This window comes from Lasioglossum baleicum, chromosome 1, assembly GCF_051020765.1.
Source record: "Lasioglossum baleicum chromosome 1, iyLasBale1, whole genome shotgun sequence".
NCBI classification, from domain to species: Eukaryota; Metazoa; Arthropoda; class Insecta; order Hymenoptera; family Halictidae; genus Lasioglossum; species Lasioglossum baleicum.
In genome coordinates, this window is record NC_134929.1 from 22,168,601 (window position 1) to 22,189,453 (window position 20,853).

Sequence of the window (20,853 nt, forward strand, 5' to 3'; positions counted from 1 at the left end):
TTGAAATTGATGTTAGCGTTTACTTACTTGTGTAACGTCTTAGTACGACAGTAATGGTGTTTTAGAGTTATTTAAATCGAAATATCTCGTAAACTACTAACTTTTCGACATACATATAGGTTAGTACTTTTTTATAACGAATGTCCAGTTGCATCGATTGATGTATTAAAAAATACCTCATTCCATTATAAAAAATATCGGTTAGCTTGAAATCTCATAAGAAAATTACCTCGAAAATTTTTTCCCTTGCACCGTTACATGTGGCCCTTCAAATAGTGTAACTTTGTGCTAAGAAGTTTTTTTTGTACAACGAAAAGTAACGGAGATATTTAAGTGTTCTGTTTCTTCGGACTCACCCTGTATATATACCAAATGCATTGTGGAAAGAATGATCGACTCTGTCGCTTCCGGGAGCCGGAAGAGACAGTTTCGCCACGTGTAGATCTATCGATCGCATTCGTTATTGAGTTGTTGCTACATCGATCGGTGAGGATACATTTCGTAACTGCGTCTCAGCTGGATCGCCACCGGCAGTCTCGAGTTTTCATTATTCATCGTTAGCTGCTTGTCCGGGATTATTTCGTTCGGGGAACATCGCAAGAAGAAGTTCGCTGGCCTCATGATTTTTCCATGTCTTCTCTCGCCTTCTATCCTTCGCAGGAGGTGGTATTTTCGTGAAACCGGGCGTAACGGTAGCTAAATTTACTATGGCGGTCGAATGTCCCTCTGCCAAAGAGAAGACCGTTGATCGACCGTGTTCCGACTTCTGACAATTCCGTGAAAAACTCTGTCACGGATGCCTCGGTGGTTCGCGACAGTTCTTGGACCACGCTCGGTTTTCCCACACACACACACAGTGCCTAAGAATACCGTTGCATTCTCACCTATACCTTGCACGCGGTGAAAGTTACGTAAAATACGAAACATCGCTAAATCGAGCCACGACGCGATCACTGGGCTCCGAGACATGTACCGCGAGAGCGTCGATACGAGTCCACTGGATCATTCGTGTGGCAAATGCACGGTGCACCGAGATATCTAGTGAAGTAAATGTTTTTTAAAATAATGATTAAAGAGAAGAAAGCTTTATCAATTCTACGAAATCGAGGAATAATGTCTGTGCTCGATATAACTGACATTTCGGTGTCGAAGTTTTTTGTATACATATCAAGATACTCTACATACATATGTAAATATAATACATACGTATGTTTTCATTAATACGACTGTGAGTGACAGTGTCTCTACGTCAGAGGCGATAGATCGACCGAAACTTGTTTAAAACGCATTTTCATGAGCGGCCTTACCAGTTTGGTGTATAAATAACCATACTTTTCCGAGCACCGCTCGACACGATACCTAAAAATGTAGCACGATCGGAGTAACACATTCTTCGAAAGAAAATACATGTACTGTTAATAAGAATCGAAAAAAAAACCGAAAAGAATGCAGACCCGGTCGTTGGACTTTGCACACTGTAGAATGGAAATACATAAAAACCTGCTCTCAGATTCGCGGAATCATTTTTCTTTAGTGTCGACGTTCCAGCGTAGGAACATCTCTCGTTCGTGCGTTTTGATAATGGCCACGGGAACACGGCTCGAGGAAAACTGTACGGTTGCGTAATAAACAGGAAAATGAATGTTATGTATTTAGCGTAGCTGTGTGCTCGAAGGCTACCTGGCCGAGGATCCGCTCCTTCGCATTCCACATTAGTGCATTACATTCTCCGTTTCTTCGGGTATTGTTCGATTTCCATTTCGCGTTCCCAGTGTCAGTTCTTGGTATTGTTTATTTTGTACCCTCCATTTTAGTCCCTTCTTTCACTCCAATTAGCGAACCAAATACCGATACCTGCTGACAACAATGCGAACATTTTTATGCATATGTAGTCAACTATCACGTTGCCGATTGAATCTATAAATAATTCATTCGTAATTGAACGTTCTAACAGCTTTCGCAGAAAAACATCTCCGTCTTCGTCTTTAATTGAAGCGGCTGCTCTTGACGATTTTGTGGCAGGGATTACCCCTCCAATCCAAAATGTATCAATTCTCTTTTGTTTATAGTCCAGTCAACGAAAAGTTGTAGAGGGAAATGGAAGGAACACATTTTTTTAACTTTGGGTCTTTGTTTGGACTAGTTAGGAGGTAAACATACTAAAAGTCCCCACTCCTAGGAGGTGAGCGAGATGCAGGGGGGGCACGTAGAAGGTCCCTTTTTTCGATTTTCCGCTTATGTCTCGGAAACTATGCGTCCTAGCGATAAGACCATTCTATACAGAATTAAAGCTGACAAAATGTGCCACAAGATTGACTCAATTCAATTTTTCGCTATCTCGCATAGTTTCCCAGATATCCGCACTCAAAGTTCACTAATTGTGCTGAAGAGTTAGCTAGTCAAATAGGCAAAAATTTCTTTTTCACAATTAGTGAACTTTGAACGCGGATATCTGGAAAACTATGCGAGATAGCGAAAAACTGAATTCAGTCAATCTTGTGGCACATTTTGTCAGCTTTAATTTTGTATGGAATGGTCTTATCGCTAGGACGCATAGTTTCCGAGATATAAGCGGAAAACCGAAAAAGGTGACTTCTACGTGCCCCCCTGTAGCCCGCTCACCTCCTAGGAGTAGGGACTTTTAGTATGTTTACTTCCTAACTAGTCCAAACAAAGTCCTAAAGTTAAAAATTGTGTTCCTCTTCCATTTCCCTCTACAACCCCCTTATGAGCATTCATTGACTGGACTACTATTTTTAGACCCACTTCTTCGAGATCATTGCCAATCCTCTTATCTAACAATTTGAATCGATTGTTGAAACTCTGGGTCAGAATGGACCCGAGATCCAAGCGTTAACGTTGCGAACGATCGGCAAAAGTAAGTGTCTCGCGTGTTCGAGCTGCAGCAGAGGATATTGCCGGCTCTCGCGAGGTTATAACATTTCGATCACGTATAGTGGCCGTTGCATTTGCGATTCACGGTGTTCTTCGAATCGTCGGAGTGCATTGGGAACCGATAGCGAATAATTCGCGCGCGCCTCTTGCACGCGAAACGAGTCGCGCAGTGGCTTCAGCCACCCATAGTCAGCCATAGTGAATCGTGCGACGAGCGACGCGACGCGACGAGGAGATCGCGAACGCGTAACCATATTGTTGCTGTGATTATAGTCGTTTTTGTTTCTGTTTCTGCAGCCGAGTGTCGGCACTGTCGGCGATAAGACGCAACAGTTTTTTTTTGCCCTTTTCATAACTTCTCTGTTTGTTTTCGGTGTCGGTGCTATTTCGGTCACGCGATTCGCTGCGTTCCTCTTCCGTTTTCGCAGAAACGCGGAATTTTGCCGAAGCCTGCAGCCATGTTTTTGTCGATCAATTCTGCTGTTTATGCACTACATACATACTCTGTTCTATGTATTAGGTCAGGCCTGGCCAACGCGCGGCCCACGGGCCGCATGGGGCCCACCAGGCGATTTTATATTTCTATTGAAACTTTTGTTTTTTGTTGTACGTATACAAAAAGTATTAAATAAACGAAGTGTCATTCTTATAATGCGCAACTGCGACTATGAACTCCAGTTTTATATTTGATATCTTCGATATAATTGAGTTACGGTGCAACAATAAAATGAAACACACACATTTTTGCGTCCACATCAAAATTTAATTTTTACAATAGTACTTATATTACATCCGAGAGATATTCCACACACAACTCAAGATATTTTGCACAACACGAGTTGTACGTTGTAACTGCTTTTGGATCCACATATGTCTGTGAAACATTTTTTTCGAAGATGAAATTTACGAAGAGTTCATCACGTGCTTCATTAACCGATGCCAATTTAGAGAACCAGCTAACAAAAGATGTGCAACGTCGAACATAAATATAGATTTACCGAAATTAAGCGAAAGAAAGGGTAAACAAATATCTCATTCATTAAGACTCGAGGGTTAATTATATTGAATCATAGTATAACAATAAAGTTTTATTCATTTTGTATTTGTATTACATTTTTTAAAAGCATATTTACCTAAAGTGCGGCACACTGTAACGTTACGCGTCATCAAAGTTGCCCGTGAAACCATTTGGGTTGGCCAGGCCTGTATTAGGTTGTGCTAAAAGTTGCAAACGTTAAAAAAAGTTAATTTTTACTGGAAATTACCTCGGGAATCATCCCGTTCAAGGAAGTACATTTTTCGAATACTTCCTATTTATCGATATGTATTACATATTGCTATCGTTCTTTTCGCGCGGACCATTTGCAAAAACTACAATGTCATCGCTGAAAATTTCGATAGCGATTCTACATAGCGTGCGGGAACGTTCTAGACGAATTCGTCCGGGGTCGAGCGCAGCAGCCAACTCATCTAATTATATGCAGACAGCTTGTCGCTCCTATTCCTTCCCCGAATACCGGAGCTTTCACTCGCGTTATTTAAATATCACGATCTCACGACGAGCTAAATGCTCGTGTTATTACCGATTTCCGTTATATTCGAAGCACCTGCTTGTCAGTGAAACTTCCGCGAGTTTACTTAGTCCATTCACTATCTCTAAAGTATTTTTTCCCTGTCACAATGTGTAATTACGCGCCGCGCATGGCAAATGCATCGTAGAATGTTTGTTTTGTCTTCGGGACTCTCTAGCAGTCGAATGAAGAACTGTTGTTATCGGTAAGGCGTAGATCCAAGGTGCCGGTCACCGGTCACCGTCACTTACTATGTATTTCTGTGTGCACACACGTGGAATTGTGATACATATTAAATATTGAACAATGGAGGACGTTGGAAATACACTCCTCAAAAGAATTGAAAAAACAAAACGAGTGCCTTGAAGAGAAAGAAACGCTCTTTCTATTGCTTTTTTTTGCACAAGATTCTACGATAATTTTTTCGCTTTCTGGAGCCAGTTAAAGTTAAAAAGCCCATATTTACTTCAATGTTGAATAATTCGAATAAAAAAAATCGCACAATATTCAACAACCACACAATTTACACAGGAAAGATAGCCCTTCCAAATGATATTAACGCGATTTATCAAAAAAATTTGTTGCTCACCGTGTGATATTCCAAAGTTGCACAAAATGTTTGTTAACCGTCAATGTTGTCTTCATCTCGCTATAACTTTGTAAAAAACCGACATAGCAACAATTTGAAACAGAGCATCTGAAACTAGCAGTTTCAGACTTTCAAACCATTGTTTAACGATATCGATACGGCGATTTTTGACGGAGTTATGATCACATAAAGTGGGACCAATTTTTCGGGTTCGCACAAGTGTTTTTAGAGGAATAACTAAATGAATTATTACAGTGATGACGTCAGTTTTTATTGAACTCCTCCTTCCTGCAAATCGTTACGGAACGTTCTCAAGTTGCATAAAGATCTGGACAGTCCGGCAGTAACAATGACAAATGTAAAAGACGCTGCAGTCATTTTGTATTCCTGTCTACCGCGTCGCGAAAGTGTGTTACTCGTGAAAATTGCAACATGCAATTCCTCGAACATTTATGCTCGTGTCGACTTCCACGTCAATTAATAATTGCACGCACAAGAAGAAGAAGAAGAAGAAGAAGAAGAAACAGAAACAACGAATAGGCCCACACCGATTGTTATGGGCGAAGGTGACTGCGATCGCAACCGACACAGTTTCCATTAAATCTTCGTTCATTAATAATTAATACGTCGTTACCTGTCACGCGGTACATTTACGTAATTATAAACACGTGCGCGCTCGCCAATGAAACATTGTAATTAAGAGGAGCCGGCCAGGATGAAATAATTATGTATCCCCACTCGTGGCGCACTCGATCATACTTTTCCCAGATTCGGTCACGAAACATTCCTAAAAATAATTGCACAGTGTGTACGCTATTAGCGAGGGAAGCTTGCCTGCACGCGATAGAAATATTAATAACCGATAAGAACCGACCGGGGCGACAGTTACTTGCCCTTAAACACTGTTCCACCGTTGATCCACGCGATTAGGACAATTTTTTTAATACCTACTACATATGTACCACCTTCTCGTCGTTTGGTGGACAGTGGATAGTAGTGGACAGTGTACAGGCTGTGGCAACCGAATGGGAACACCTAAATAACTACGTTATTTGTGGACCGAGACTGTTCGGGGCAAAGACACTGTGTACATATTGTGTATTTTAAGGGACAGATGCAACTGCAGGACCGGTCTCTACTCAAGGTCATTTTTTCTTGCGAAATTTCAAGGTTATCGGAAGGTTATTGTTGATACCATAGCGTTCTTATTGTTAGTGCATTAATCGTATTGAGCCTGGACAGTGGATTTATTTATATTCGTTGTATTTATGTACAGAGAATGATAAGCAGCATCGATAAACGCTTAGGAAATAATGCAACTGTTTTCAAAGGAAACTGGGACAACCTTGGAATGGAATAAAAAGAAATGAGCAGGCAAGAAACATTGCGTGATCCTTAATCCACAAACTGTTCAATAAAATGCCACTGCTAGAATGACTGGAAGAATAAACTTTTAATCAAATACATAAAAAAAAAACAAACGGGGAAATTAGGGTAAAAATCACGAAGCAGTTGACCAGCTTAAAACGGGACAACGTTCTTCTGTGTCTCTTGGCACGACCATAAATAACCGAGATATTCAGGTGTTCCCATTTAGGTGCCTCACCCTGCGTTTCAACTGTGTGAGAAGATCTGATAAGAATTTGTGGAGTAAACGCCCTCCGCGAACGATGGCGCCGATTTGATTCACGAACAGGTTAACGATCCAACTAAACAGTCCTGGAACAACCAAATTATCATGAACACAATTAATTGAAAAATCTATTCATTCCGGCACATACTATACGTTGTTGATAATGCAGCTCTCGCCGTATATTATAATCAGTGTTGGGCAAAAATTGTATTTAAATAAATTGTCTTTAAATTGTATTTAAATACAAATTTCGAATAACGAATAAAAGATACAAAATTTGTATTCGTTATTCGAAGGTTCGAATACAAAAGTATGATCTTTTATTCGACTTTTATTTAAACAATCTTGTATTCGCCGAGAATGTATTCGATGAATAATAGTTACAAATTGTATTTGAAGTATTCGAAGCTTCGAATACAATTTGTAACTATTATTCATCGAATACATTCTCGGCGAATACAAAATTATTTAAATAAAAGTCGAATGAAAGATACTTTTTTATTCGAACCTTCGAATAACGAATAAAAGTTATGTATCTTTTAATTTTAATGGTTGGTTAATGGTTTATTCGTTACTCTATGTATATCGTAGTACAGAGATGGCGTTGTAGAGCCGAGGCGAGAAGTATTTAAATACTGCCCAACTCTGATTATGATCTAGTTGGCTCCAGTATTAATAAATTGATATTAAGTAATTCCATAGCGCTGATCAACGATCAACTCCCCCACAGCGTCCTCCGTGTTAACTCGTTTAGGTGCCACAAACCCTAACGAAAAGACTTAATACATAACTTCTAAACTAATCAGATTTCCTTCCGAGAGCTCGAATACCTTTTTAAATTCGTCGCGATAAATTCCGAAGGAAACGCGAGCGAGCCGGTGTGGAATTCTGCAAAATGGTGGCCGTCGCTGTGCCCGGCCCTGTCTGCGTTAAGTACGATCTGGTTTCGTCTCGGAATTTCATTGAGGGAGCAACGCGAGGCTTCGCGACTCTACACGATTCTCGGCTCCCATTAATTCTTGGCCGTGAAGCGCGTCGGAAAAGCGGACGGAAACGATTTCTCCGGCTGGCTTTTCTCACGATCGTTGATCACGCGAGCGTCCTTGGTTCGAGATCGCGGGTTCTTGCGAAACAACCACCGGGTGCCTGGCGTTTCCACTTAACTGTAACCCGATGGAACGACGCGGCGCGGCGAATCATCGGGGTCGAGACGACGACGTTCAATTTAATTTCCCACGTGAATTCAATCTGCTTCGCGTCACAGACTCGTCGATGATCACGCGTATACCTTGAATTGCACGATGATCAATTGGACGAGCCACGAGCCACGGCTAGAACAAACGGAGAAACCAGAAGAGCGGCACGCGAACGCCTGATGGCCAGAGACCTTGCGCGAATCTTCCGACTGGTATTTATAGCGGGCCTGCAAATCAAATTCGAAGCACAGTAATGTATCTGTTTATGCCACGGAGACGTGCGCGACGTCTCTGAAAAATTTATTGTACCCACTACACACAAGTTCGACCAACGAGAAAAGTAACACGAGCCGGCGATAAAATTTTTTTAAATAATTCAATGCAATCTGCATTGTATCGTGCATGGTCTCGTTTCAATCAGGAAAATGTGACCAATCTGTCGGTAAAACTGTTCTAAAAAAATGATTAAAAACATCTGCGTGTTGTAACCCGGAGTTGCACCCGATCACCGAAGCAAATTATTCTGGAAATCATTCTTCGCGCTGGATTTCCCAGCAATACTTAGTCGTCGAGCTCTCCACATTAATTTTTAGAAAAAACAGCGCACGATCATTATACTGAAAAACGAATACCATTTATATCACAGGGCAAAATGCAGGTTGAAGATTACAACGTGTTCTCCACAGAGAGAAAGAGAGACCAAATTGTTTTTAGATACGGTAATATGTATGTAATTGTATAAATTACCGAGCGATTTACTAGATCGCGTTGCTGGTCAGAAAGGAAAAAATTGACCTCTGAAATATGTAAAGAGACGCCGATTTTACAATTCAAACGAGATTCATTATCTGGAAACGATCGTGCTGCTCTTCGGCGACTTCTTTCCGTTATATTATTTTTCTTCCGTTTTCACGATAACTGAAAATGGTGAAACGGTAATCTTGGTTTCTGCGCGTGAAACGTGCCGGCGTTAAAACACCGTGTGTCGGTATTTCTGTTTGCGGATCAAGTGTCAGTCGTACATATTTTCCAGGGTGAAGAAGAAGGGCCGGCCGGATAATAAAAAGAAAGCTTGTCTGGTAATTGGATGAAGGAAGCCCCACCGCTTTGTGCCTATCTGCTTTCTGTGTCAGCAGCTACCGAGACACGGCCTGCGCTTTTTAGCAATCTAACTTTGCCAAATTCACTGGCCAGAACCACGAGAAGCATCAAATGTCGTCCTTAATACAATACACTAAACTGACTGCATTCGTCGATATTAATTGATTCATCAATGTTAGTATAATATTCACGTACCACGTACATGAACGAATCAAATAGAAGATTGATAAATTTTAACCAGGGGCGAATTTCGTCCTTAATACAATACGCTAAAAACTGACTGCATTTGTCGATATTAATTGATTCATCAATATTAGTGTAATATTCACGTACATGAACGGATCAAATAGAAGATTGATAAATTTTAACCAGGGGCGAATTTCATCCTTAATACAATACGCTAAAAACAGACTGCATTCGTCGATATTAATTGATTCATCAATATTAGTATAGTATTCACGTACATGAATGAATCAAATAGAAGATTGATAAATTTTAACCAGGAGCGAATTGCGTCCTTAATACAATACGCTGAACACTGACTGCATTCGTCGATAATAATTGATTCATCAATATTAGTATAGTATTCACGTACATGAATGAATCAAATAGAAGATTGATAAATTTTAACCAGGAGCGATAGCTAGATTTTACGATATTTTCGAATAAAAAATGACTGAGGCAAGAAAATGAGTAATCGATTACATTCGGAAAGATCGTCCTTCCAAAACCACCGACTTCTATCATTACTCACATACATTCTAAACATACAGGGTCTGTCCGGAAAGTAATGCGACCACATTTTTTTTTTAAATCTATTGAATATATGTGAGTACAAACCTTTAAAATTCTTCAAAGTAGGATCCTTGGGCGGCGACACATTTTTTCCAGCGCGATTTCCATGCTTCGTATGCTCCCTGGAAGGCGTTATCTGGAGCCTCTCGTAGTAGCCTCGTCGCAGCCTCGACGAGCACTTCCAACCAAAACTTTTCCGTAGATTACGGGGAAAACAGTAAACGGTACTTCTTAATTGGATCACAACACTTCTTCAACCCCCGCGCGTACAGTCCTGACTTATCTCCCGCCGACTTCTTCTTGTTTCCAAAAATTAAAAATGTACTAAAAGGATGCCATTTTGAAAGCGTGGAACGCGTCAATGAGGCTGTGACGAGGGTACTACGAGAGGTTCCAAAAAACGCCTTCCAGGGAGCATACGAAGCATGGAAATCGCGCTGGAAAAAATGTATCGACGCCCAAGGATCCTACTTTGAAGAAATTTAAAGGTTTGTACCCATATGTTTAATAGATTTTTTTTTAAATGTGGTCGCATTACTTTCCGGACAGACCCTGTATATTAATAAGATACTATTTTCTGTTTGCACAAAATACGTCAAAGTCGAAGCCCGACACTCGCCATATAACCGTTCGTATTTCTCATTGATACAAATCGTTTCCTGATCGACCCCATCAAACCATATCCGACGTGATCATTCCCGATCGTATCTGTTATCGCGCAATCGAGCCTCGACGCGGTTTGCATAATACATAAATTGCTTGCTCTTATCGCTGTTGCGACGACGAGGAACGTTCATGCGAAGATCGATCGACGAGTTCTCCCCCTTTCGGATTCGATGGACTTTGCTGGTGGCCTACGTTTGTTTTGGTTTCTTGTTTCTTTTTTCTCGTGTCGCGACGTGTACCACGCGCGTCTTCACGATGTCGTCACGCCTCGGAACACCTGGGTACCGTTGGACGACACGAAACCGCTTGTTTCACGTGAAATAGTTCGTATGCAAATCTGCGTAACTTGGTCTCTGGCATCCTCTTCTTAGCGGAACCCAACAAAAAATTGAAGAAACAGCTGGTTTCGATTCCGAACGCTGCACAGTGGGCTGTATGCCCGATTTCAGCGGCCACAGCTAGTTCAAAATTCGCTTAATATTGAAACTGCTGTAACTTTGCTCAAATTTATCCAAATTTGATGAAAAAACAACCATTTTAAAGCTTGAGATTTCCACTTTTTGTACTGCATACCGTTTTTGCTGAAACAAGCAAAAATTTTACCATTTATGTAAAGTTTTAAAAATTGAATTTTGACCGCTGAAATCGGGCATACAGCCCACTGTGCGCTGCGAGCATTTAAGCACTGTTTGCTACGATATACATATGTACATACTACAATACTTTGTTTTTGCTCATCTAAAGATTCATGGTTGATTTCATACAGATACACTCTTTTGATTGAACATTTAGAGTGAAATAATTTCAAAATAGTTTAAAGTGGGGCAGTGTCCCAGAGGTGGGCATTATTTGGCGAAAAAAATATTTGAAATACTATTTAATATTTTAGATATTATTTTGCTTAAAGAAAATAGTATTTTATTTGAACAATTTGAACCTCGAAATAAAATATTTCTATTTGAACAATCTCTCTCTCCCTGAACCTCAAAATAAAATATTCCTATTTTAATAATCTGAAACACAAAATAGAATATTTTATTTTTTGCATCGTTATACCTAATATGTACTTTCAGAAATTGCATGACTTATTTAATATTTCTTATTTTAGCAATAATTTAAAGAAGATATAACTATAGAACTATAGAACTATATCATTTGCCACATTTTCGTTTTATGTTTTTGTTTGACTGCTGCTATTCGCATACAACAAGGTGCAGCGTTCCAAATTGGAATCTGTGAGGGTGCTCCTTCGAGGACACAGAATCAGTCCAGCAAAGCTAAAAAGTCTCACAACTGGGACAGAGGATGGAATAGCTGTGTTGTATTTTAAAAATAATGTTTTCATGTATTTGTACTTTGCAATACTTTCAATTCGTGTATCACTATCGCTCAAATATTGAAATAATTCTAATTCTGCAATGTTTGTATGACTGATATTATTTGTTTCTTTTTCCATAAAGGAAAAAAGTCATCTACTTCTTTGTTTCGTGAATGTAACTGAGGTCGTGACTCTGACTCTGGATTTGCTATCTGTTTCAAAGCATTTAATACGGTTTCATTGATAAAAGTACGTTTTTCTTCATGTAAGTCTTTCGGAATCCATCGTAATTTCTATTTTGGATGGCTAACAGTAGCAATTATACATATAGTCGCTTGCGTGTTCAGAAAAATCGAATAAATCACGAAATCGAGATTTTAAACTCAATAGTAAATGAAGTTTCAAAGGTTCGCGATATCTATTGAATGCGAACCATTATTTTGAGCAGTAATATTTAAAATTGAAATTGAAAATAAAGACAGAGTCCAAATATTTTCAATATTCTTAAAATGAAATACTATTTTCAAAAATTACTGCATCAAATAAAATATTTTATTTTCAAAAATTACTGCATCAAACTAAATATTTTATTCTAAAAAATTACTGCATCAAATAAAATATTTTATTTTTAAAGTTGTACACAGATACTGTAAAATAAATGGGATTATTTAATATTTACTATTTCAAATACTATTTTCCCCAGCTCTGCAGTGTCCTCAAACTCTTCGAATGTTTGTAGAATTTTGTGTTATTTCTGATAAGAAAAACAAAGCGAGGTTTAATATGTATAATAAAGATGAATTCCATGGGTGGCTCATAAGACAGATGGCATCACTTGCAGGGACGGTTTCGAACGAACGAAACGAAACGAAACGAATCGGGAAGAAGCGCTCACGGATATTGAACTTCGAAATGATTCAATTGACAAAATTGTACGAACCAACGAAATATAGACGGAGGGATATAGAAGAGGGAACCATGCGGTCGGCGAGTGCTCTCGAAATAAGATTTATTTTGGTCCACGGCCATCGGCCACGTTAGGTGCACGTTTCCTTGCGAAATCGGTTTTGTATATTAATGGTGCAGTTACCAGTCGAGATGCTGCATCCTGGATTATTTCGAGGACGAGTTTATCGTCTTGAAAATACCTACATATGTATATCGTTTGATTCACAGATGGCCACGTTGCGCCTTCTAATAAATCAAAAGATCTCGGATAATAATATTTAGACGAATTCCTTAAGAAATTTAATTTTCCAACCGATTTATTTTCTTCATATTTCCATAAGAAAGGTTCGGTCGAACTTGGAAAATTGTTTTAAATAAAATAATAAATAGTTAGGTTGTAAAGTGCAGTGTTAGATATTAAGCAAGCGAGTGGCACACATAGATGGCCGCGGCGATTGCGATGGCTACACTATACACGAAAATTACGTGCATAATTATTGCTTCTAGCCGCGTGACGAGCAATCATTCCTGGCTACGTTAATATCGTAACGACCCGTTTCACACCGGATCGCGATTCAACGATCCTTTGTCTGTTCGCAGGTTCAGCAATTCCTAAGAGACATGAAGGAACACTCAGCCACGTCCCGATTTGAAGGCAGAGAAGTACCTCAACGGTCGCAGAGCAGCGCGGCCAGCTTGATGTCCTTAGGTGCTGACATATCACCTAGTTCTTCCCATTTCTTTGAGGTAACTTCACTGATTCCACATCTTCAGGATCTTTCGAGATTTTCGAAATTATCTGATTATCACTAGATGCGAAATTGTGAATAAAGTGGACGAAATTTCTATAGTAACACTACTATTTTGAACAAAAAAGTTAAGTATTTTGATAATATCATATGATTAAAAGAAGGCTAGAAAATAATTAAGGAATATAAGAAAGCAGAAATCAATATTCTGAATTAAAAAAAACTGCTTTATTTTTGTTATAAACAAAATATTACAACTTAATGTACATAAGTATAACGAAATTTCTATCAGAACAGTCTAATAAATGCGAACAAAAGACCAAGTTTATAATTATTAGTATTTAGTACTTCCACCGCGTTACAGTTAATCACTTCAAATATTCTATTTTCCATACTACAAACTAATTATTGCAACGTTGTTTTATGGATTTGATTCCACTCATATCTTACTGCGTTTTCTAACTCTTTAATGTTGTTATACTGCTTCCCATTTTTATATATTGCTCGTAATAGGATTCCCCATAAATTCTCTATTGGGTTTAGATCGGGGGAACGTGACGGCCAGTTCATTAGTTGCAAATTCTTTTGTCTAAACCATTCCCAAGTCTTCTTAGCATTGTGCATCGCTGCGTTATCTTGTTGAAAAATAACGTTGTTGTCATGATTTTCTTCGATTAAGCAAATTAAAGTGTCTTCTAATAGGGCAATGTATTTTTCTGCGTTCATTCTCGTACAAATTTTGCATATTGGTGTTTTTGAATTATAGCTAAACGCAGCCCTCACCATTAAACTTCCACCGTCGAAATTCCTATTCATCGCTACGGCTTTATCCTTACGTAAATCATGCCAATAGTATTTAAAACCGTCAGGACCGTCTAGATTAAATATTTTTTCATCGGAAAATATAACATTTTTCCACTCTTGACGCCAGGTCATGTGATCTCTTGCGAATTTTAATCTAGCAGTTTTGTGCTCCTGGATAAGAGGTGGCTTCATTACTTTTTTACTCCATTTTAACCGTGTATCGTGTTGCAATATTTGCTATACACGTCGTGTAGTTACTGGCAGATCCAAAACTCTTGTTACTTCAATGGCAGTGCCATTATTAGTTGATATTTCTTTACAAATACGAGAACGATCACACCTTGCGAGTTTCGTATTTCCACCTGTATAATGGTTTCTGCCATATTTTTCACGCAATTTTAGAAAATGATGTATGCAAATACTAGATCTATTAATTTTTTGGGTTATCTCTCGAATAGAGAAACCTGCATCGTGGTAGGCATCTATTTTTATTCTTTCTTCGGAACTTAAAACTTTTCCGCGTGGCATTCTAATAAATGAAGAATTATTATATGTATGTTAAAAAATTGTGTATTTAAATTTCAATATTTACTCTGTCTGAGGTACGGACTATGTTTTTTGTAGTAATGATGAACTGAGAGAAACTTATCGTTCTTATACAAATTTCGTACTTACTGCGATGAGCATTGAATTATTTTTGCTTACAACACTGAGAACTTTCGAATTTGTTTACATACGTTACTTTACGGTAATAATTCATTGGTGTCCATAAGGTTTTCACACTATACTAACATAAATTTAACGAATAAATGAATTTTTGGTAGTAAATTATGATGTTTTTATAGAAATTTCGTCCACTGTACGTTAAATATGAAAATGATCAAACGAGGAAATGCATTCTGCCTTGGAATTTTGATATTGCATAAAGATCCGCGGTCTACTGTTAATCCAACTCCGAAACTGTTGATATGTATCGCGTGCCTAACGAATGCTGTGAATTTCCAGGTACTTTACGTCGGGAAAATCAAGGTATCGCATCCGAAGGTGTCCGAGGCCTTCATCGACGATGCACTGGTACGGTTTCGCGTTCACGGTCTCGAGAAATCGAGATCGTCGGCGAGTAATCTTCTCGCGGAGTACCAGCGTCAATCAATCCTAACGTCTTCCAATAACAGGAGAAACAGCACGGTAAGTTGCGCCGAAAGTTTCCACTTCCACCGAATACATGCCGCGGTGTTGTTTCCAGTACGAATCTCGACGAATCAGTAACGAATATATCTTGCTCTTCAGGAATCAAGCGCCAGCGAGACAGGAAGCATAGAGAACGTCTCTGGAAGCGGCCTCATATCGCAGATCAATCCGCTGGGAGTGTCGTCGACGCTGACCGGTTCCGTGGAAGTCTTCCCGAAGCTGCAGAATGCCATCCTCGTGGAGAAAGACGAGCACGAGGAGAACCGGGACGCTGTTAACAACAATTCCATGCAGTTGCCAGAAGTTATGCGCAATCGGGCGTCGTCCACTGGCAGTGTTTTGAATCCTAGGAGGGATTCCATAAAGGCCAGCGACGAGCACAACCGCACCATGCTCTTCCAGGTGGGGCAATTGTTCGGAAATCACGGGGAAAACTGTACCTCTCTGTATTGGAGTAATTTCTTTTGAAACTATTGGGTTGGCAACTAAGTTCGTTCGGTTTTTGTGATTTATTCCAATGTAAAAAAACCGAACGAACTTATTTGCCAACCCAATAGTAGAAACAGGTCCTATGGAAAGTGACCTGATCGATCGGACACGTTGGCTTTCAGGTAGGCCGACATGATTTGCGATTGATCAGCCCGGACAGGAAGCAGGTACTCCTCCACAAGCAGCTGCGGGACGTGGCGAGTTGCGTGCAGGGTATCAAGAACTCCGAACATTTCGGTTTCATTTGCAAGGAGAGCAGCATAGAGAGTTTCATCGGCTATGTGTTCAAGTGCCAGTCGGGATCGGTGGCGGACGACCTTGTCTCCGGTACGTCGTCGACCTCTGCGACAGATTCAATTAGACGAATTATACGTGGGTCATTCCATGCCAAATCGATCACTTTTTGCCGGCACCATCGTCGATTTAGTTCTAAATGAAATATGTTGTAGTCCATGTGAAATTAGGGGGGGGGGGGGTTAAAAAGTCACATCATTCTGCCGGTTTCGAATATTTTTCAGAAATGGCAGGCCTTCAAAGTTTTCAATTTTTGCCTATTTTGGCGAAAACGGGCCTCACTTACGAATTTTTATCTCGGGAACTGTTTGTCCGATTGAGCTACATTCTTTTTTTGTTTTATTCGGAAAGGATTGAGCTATTACAAAATAATTTTCTCAACCTCGAAAATCAACTTTATAATGTCGAAAAATTTAAACAAATTCTTTTACGTTTTTTTCGATGAGGGGCCAGAGTAATTTAAATTTTGAAAAAATATGGTTCCCTTTAAAATGAGCCCTTGAAAAAGATGGACCCACAAAAATTAGCGTCACAATGAGCTGGTAAAGGACGCCGCGCCGTTTCAGGTAGAGACGAGTCGAGCGCACGGATATTATGAGTCGAGCGCACGCTAATTTTTGTGGCTCCATCTTTTTCAAGCACTCATTTTAAAGAGGAAACTTCAAGGAATATATTTTTTTTCGAAAAAAACGTAAAAAAAAGAATTTGTTTAAATTTTTCGACATTATAAAGTTGATTTTCGGGGTTGAGAAAATTATTTTGTAATAGCTCAATCCTTTCCGAATAAGACAAAAAAATGTAGCTCAATCGGACAAACAGTTCCTGAGATAAAAATTCGTAAGTGAGGCCCGTTTTCGCCAAAATGGGCAAAAATTGAAAACTTTAAAGGCCTGCCATTTCTAAAAAAATTCGAAACCGGCAGAATGACGACTTAACCCCCCCCCCCCTAAGTTCACATGGACTACAACATATTTCATTTAGAACAAAATCGACGATGGTGCCTGCAAAAAGTGATCGATTTGGCATGGAATGACCCATGTAACAATTTCCAAGAATCGACACAGGCGCGACTAACCTTAATTTTGATCCCGTTTTCCGCAGCGATTTCGCAAGCGTTCGTCGGCACATGCGAGGTTCCCAGAAAGGAAAGGTACCCGGTGTTTTCGTGCGAGCACTGCCCCATGTATTGGTACAGCAAGTTATGCCAGGAAATCGAAGGTAATTTGCGAGAACAGGTGGATTCTTTTTTTGTTTTAATGGTCGCAAAGAAAATTGCCGTGGTTGGGTCTGGATCTAATGAGCTCGCGTGCGTCTCGTTCTCGGGTTTTGCAGGACAGAACGACAGGAGGACTCAGAGCATAATTTTCTCGCGGATGGAATTGTTGCCGGAGGACGAGCAGGAAATGGTAGTCAACAAGTACAAAAGCGCCGAGTCCGCTGGCGGCACAGGGACAACGTTGCGCGAGCAAAATCAGTTTTTAATGAGGCTGCTGCGCGTTCACTGCGAGACGAAACAAGCCAGGCATGTTCACGATACTGCCGAGAATAGGTACGATTATTATATTTCTCTTCCCTCTCGAGAGATCTCGTTTTTCCATACCATCACTGTGAATATCGTTGAATACCGTTAGGGAAGCCGAGAGTGTATGAACGTTGATTAAAAAAATAGAAAAAAAGGATTATTCGGAGCGTGAGATGTGAAATGCCACGAATACTTTGGAGTAGCAGACTAGTCGAGAAAGTCTGGACTGGGGAGGGATTTCTAAAAGAATGGAGGAAAGGGATTATAACACCGATCCACAAGAAAGGCAGTATAGAGGAATTGAGTAACTATAGAGGGATTACCCTGCTAGATACGGCATACAAAATATACGCGGGGGTGCTAAACCGAAGGATAATGGAAGTCATTGAAGAGAAGGGTGCACTAAGTGAGACACAAGCAGGGTTCCGGGAAAAGAGAGGAACTACGGACAACGTGGTCATTCTGTAACATGTGATAGAGAGGGAAATACGGAAAAAGGGAGGGAAAATGTATGCTTTCTTCATGGACTTAATGAAGGGGTGGAAAGAATTAACATAAGTATAGAAAAGAGAGTACAGGAGAAAAGAGTGAGAGAAACAGTAGAATGGCTTAGGAGTATAGAGAAAAAAAATGAAATAAAGCGGGGGAACAGCTGGATAGTTCAACATAGACTATAGACAATAAGACATTTGATGTGGCACGGGATAGGGATGGATGGGTGGAGGAACGGATGGATGGATGAATGGAGGGATGAATGACTTTGAGATCTGTAATCCAAGTCCAATTTCTTGGCCGCGAGGCTGAAATAAATAAATACTACTACTACTACTTTGGAGTAGCAGTACGGCGATCATGTTGAACGCGATGCGTGTTTCAGGAGCGAGTTTCTGAATCAGTACTTAGGCGTGGGCGTCGGAAGCACAATATTCATGAAAGCGAAGCGATCGCTTACAAATAGTTTTGATAACTTGATGAAGAGGAAGGGTTCGCGGGACGACCTCGGTCTTGGCTCGCATTTGAAGGATACGAGCCACCTGAACACTGTGATAAAAAGTGGTAGCCAAAGCCCAGACATTTCGCGGCAGCCATCGATAGTCGACATATCGCCGGACTCCAGCAGACCGAGGTCGCTGAGGGTCTCTCCGGAACAGCAATTGACTGTGAACACTGGACCAAAGAGCTCGATGATGGACATGTACGCCAAACTCTTACAGCTAGACTGTGAATCTATTTCTTTGTAAAATCGGTATCACCGTATTCACTCGAATTTCTTTTGCAGTTTCCTGAAGGTAGGAAATTCACCAAAAATGTCGCCGACAGAAGCGGACGGCACCAACTCGGTGCAAGCGAACAGCTCTTGGAGGCAAGCGATATTGAATCGCGTCGTGACTCCTAACAAGGATCACGAGAAGGAGAACGATAAGCCAGGAAATATCAATATCATGAAGACGCCCCAGCCGGCTGCGAAGAGTAGAACGAAACAAGAATTGAGAGATCTGTGGAAAAAGGCGATCAACCAGCAGTTGATATTAATTAGAATGGAGAAAGAGAACGCGAGGCTCAGGGGTAATTTTTAGCATTTTCTTTCAACTAAAATTGATGAACCACAATAACATTTACTTGTTGTTTCAGTGCGTCAAGAGGAAGCGACTGTTAAACGAATCAAACTAGAATACGACGAGCTCAGTAGTTGCGCCCGCGAATTAGTGGAAGTGTGGGATCTTCTTGTTAGCAAAGAGTCAAGAGTCTCTACCAAATGTGATAATCAAATGCTGTTGCATGCTATAAAACAAGGTACGCGATCAAGATATCGTCAATTTGATGAGCGATTCGATGATAGAAACGGTTAATGATAATAAGTTTCCGTTGCGTAGGCGTACCGAAAGGCAAGCGAGGAGAAGTATGGCAATTCCTAGCCGAGCAATTTTGCTTGAAACAGCCGCCCATAGACACACGCGATTTTCCTAACTACAACACACCGTACGATCTGCTTCTGAAACAGCTTACGTCCCAACAACACGCTATTCTTATCGATCTGGGTCGAACGTTCCCAAATCACCCGTACTTCAGTTCAGCCTTAGGGCCTGGACAATTAGCGTTGTTTAATTTGTTAAAAGCTTACTCACTGCTCGATCACGAAGTCGGCTACTGCCAAGGGCTCAGTTTTGTAGCCGGTGTTCTCCTGCTGCATGTGAGTATTACTTACGCTGAAGCTAGAACAGGGTTGGGCACGTTTTATTTGAAATAATTGTGTTGTACAACAGGAACTTGTTAAATAATCTTGTGTTACTTTTAATCAGATGTCGGAAGACCAAGCATTCTTTCTGTTACGCCACCTGATGTTCCGTAGAGGTCTAAGGAAATTATATCTGCCAGACATGGCAGCGTTGCAATTGTACCTATACCAATTGTCCAGATTGCTGCACGACAGGCTGCCAGCGATTTACAAGCATTTCGACAAGCACGAAGTGTCGCCGACATTGTACGCAGCCCCGTGGTTGCTGACTCTATTCGCAAGTCAATTCCCGCTGGGTTTTGTCACCAGGGTTTTCGGTAAATTCGAATAATCGTCATTTCAGAGTGCTCGCGTCGGTGCTCAGGTACTCATTGTTCTATGCGTTCGTGTTCGCAGATTTGCTGTTCCTGGAAAGCACGGAAGTGCTTTTCCGTGTGTCGATGGCGTTGTTGGAGGAGCACCAAGATCAGCTGCTCCGTTGCGACAGTTTCGAGGAGATCATGGAATATCTGAAGGTAACGAATCGTTTTCGTGGAATACAGCATTTACTTCGTGAAACTGTTACGAACAATTCCAGCTAATATTCTATGATTGTAGACGCAAGTGCCAGCTGTGGATAAGGAAATTCTAGACCGTGTGATGAAGCGTGTGTTCTATCCCGACCAAGAGATCACAAAGCAACTGAACGAGTACAGAGTGGAGTACCAAGTGTTGCAAGAAGAAATGATATCGGTGAAGCCGCAAATCGAGAACATGGAGAAAATGAAGCATCTGAACAAACAGTTAACGCAGGAGGTCACGCATCTGAACGAGCAACTCGAAGTGAGTTGCGAATACATTAATTGGCTATTTTACA

The 20,853-nt window shown here is 40.4% G+C and overlaps 1 protein-coding gene across 11 annotated transcripts in view; it reads left to right on the plus strand.

Annotated features, from left to right (window-relative positions):
* Positions 1-20,853, plus strand: part of Plx (PTB_TBC1D1_like and TBC domain-containing protein plx) — a 49,624-nt gene that overhangs the window by 24,509 nt on the left and 4,262 nt on the right. For 8 of the 11 annotated variants that reach the window (XM_076422308.1, XM_076422319.1, XM_076422298.1 and 5 more), the window contains 13 exons: positions 13,313-13,459; positions 15,271-15,453; positions 15,556-15,858; positions 16,068-16,272; positions 17,341-17,457; positions 17,572-17,788; positions 18,639-18,956; positions 19,041-19,327; positions 19,394-19,555; positions 19,636-19,952; positions 20,062-20,314; positions 20,394-20,512; positions 20,595-20,819. In XM_076422308.1, coding sequence (XP_076278423.1) covers positions 13,334-13,459; positions 15,271-15,453; positions 15,556-15,858; positions 16,068-16,272; positions 17,341-17,457; positions 17,572-17,788; positions 18,639-18,956; positions 19,041-19,327; positions 19,394-19,555; positions 19,636-19,952; positions 20,062-20,314; positions 20,394-20,512; positions 20,595-20,819 — 2,832 coding nt within the window. In that variant the 5' untranslated portion in view covers positions 13,313-13,333. Of the gene's footprint in view, positions 1-2,491; positions 5,622-8,941; positions 9,160-10,127; positions 10,269-13,312; positions 13,460-15,270; positions 15,454-15,555; positions 15,859-16,067; positions 16,273-17,340; positions 17,458-17,571; positions 17,789-18,638; positions 18,957-19,040; positions 19,328-19,393; positions 19,556-19,635; positions 19,953-20,061; positions 20,315-20,393; positions 20,513-20,594; positions 20,820-20,853 lie in introns of those variants that run through there. The other 3 variants (XM_076422274.1, XM_076422311.1, XM_076422310.1) reach the window with 3 other exon arrangements.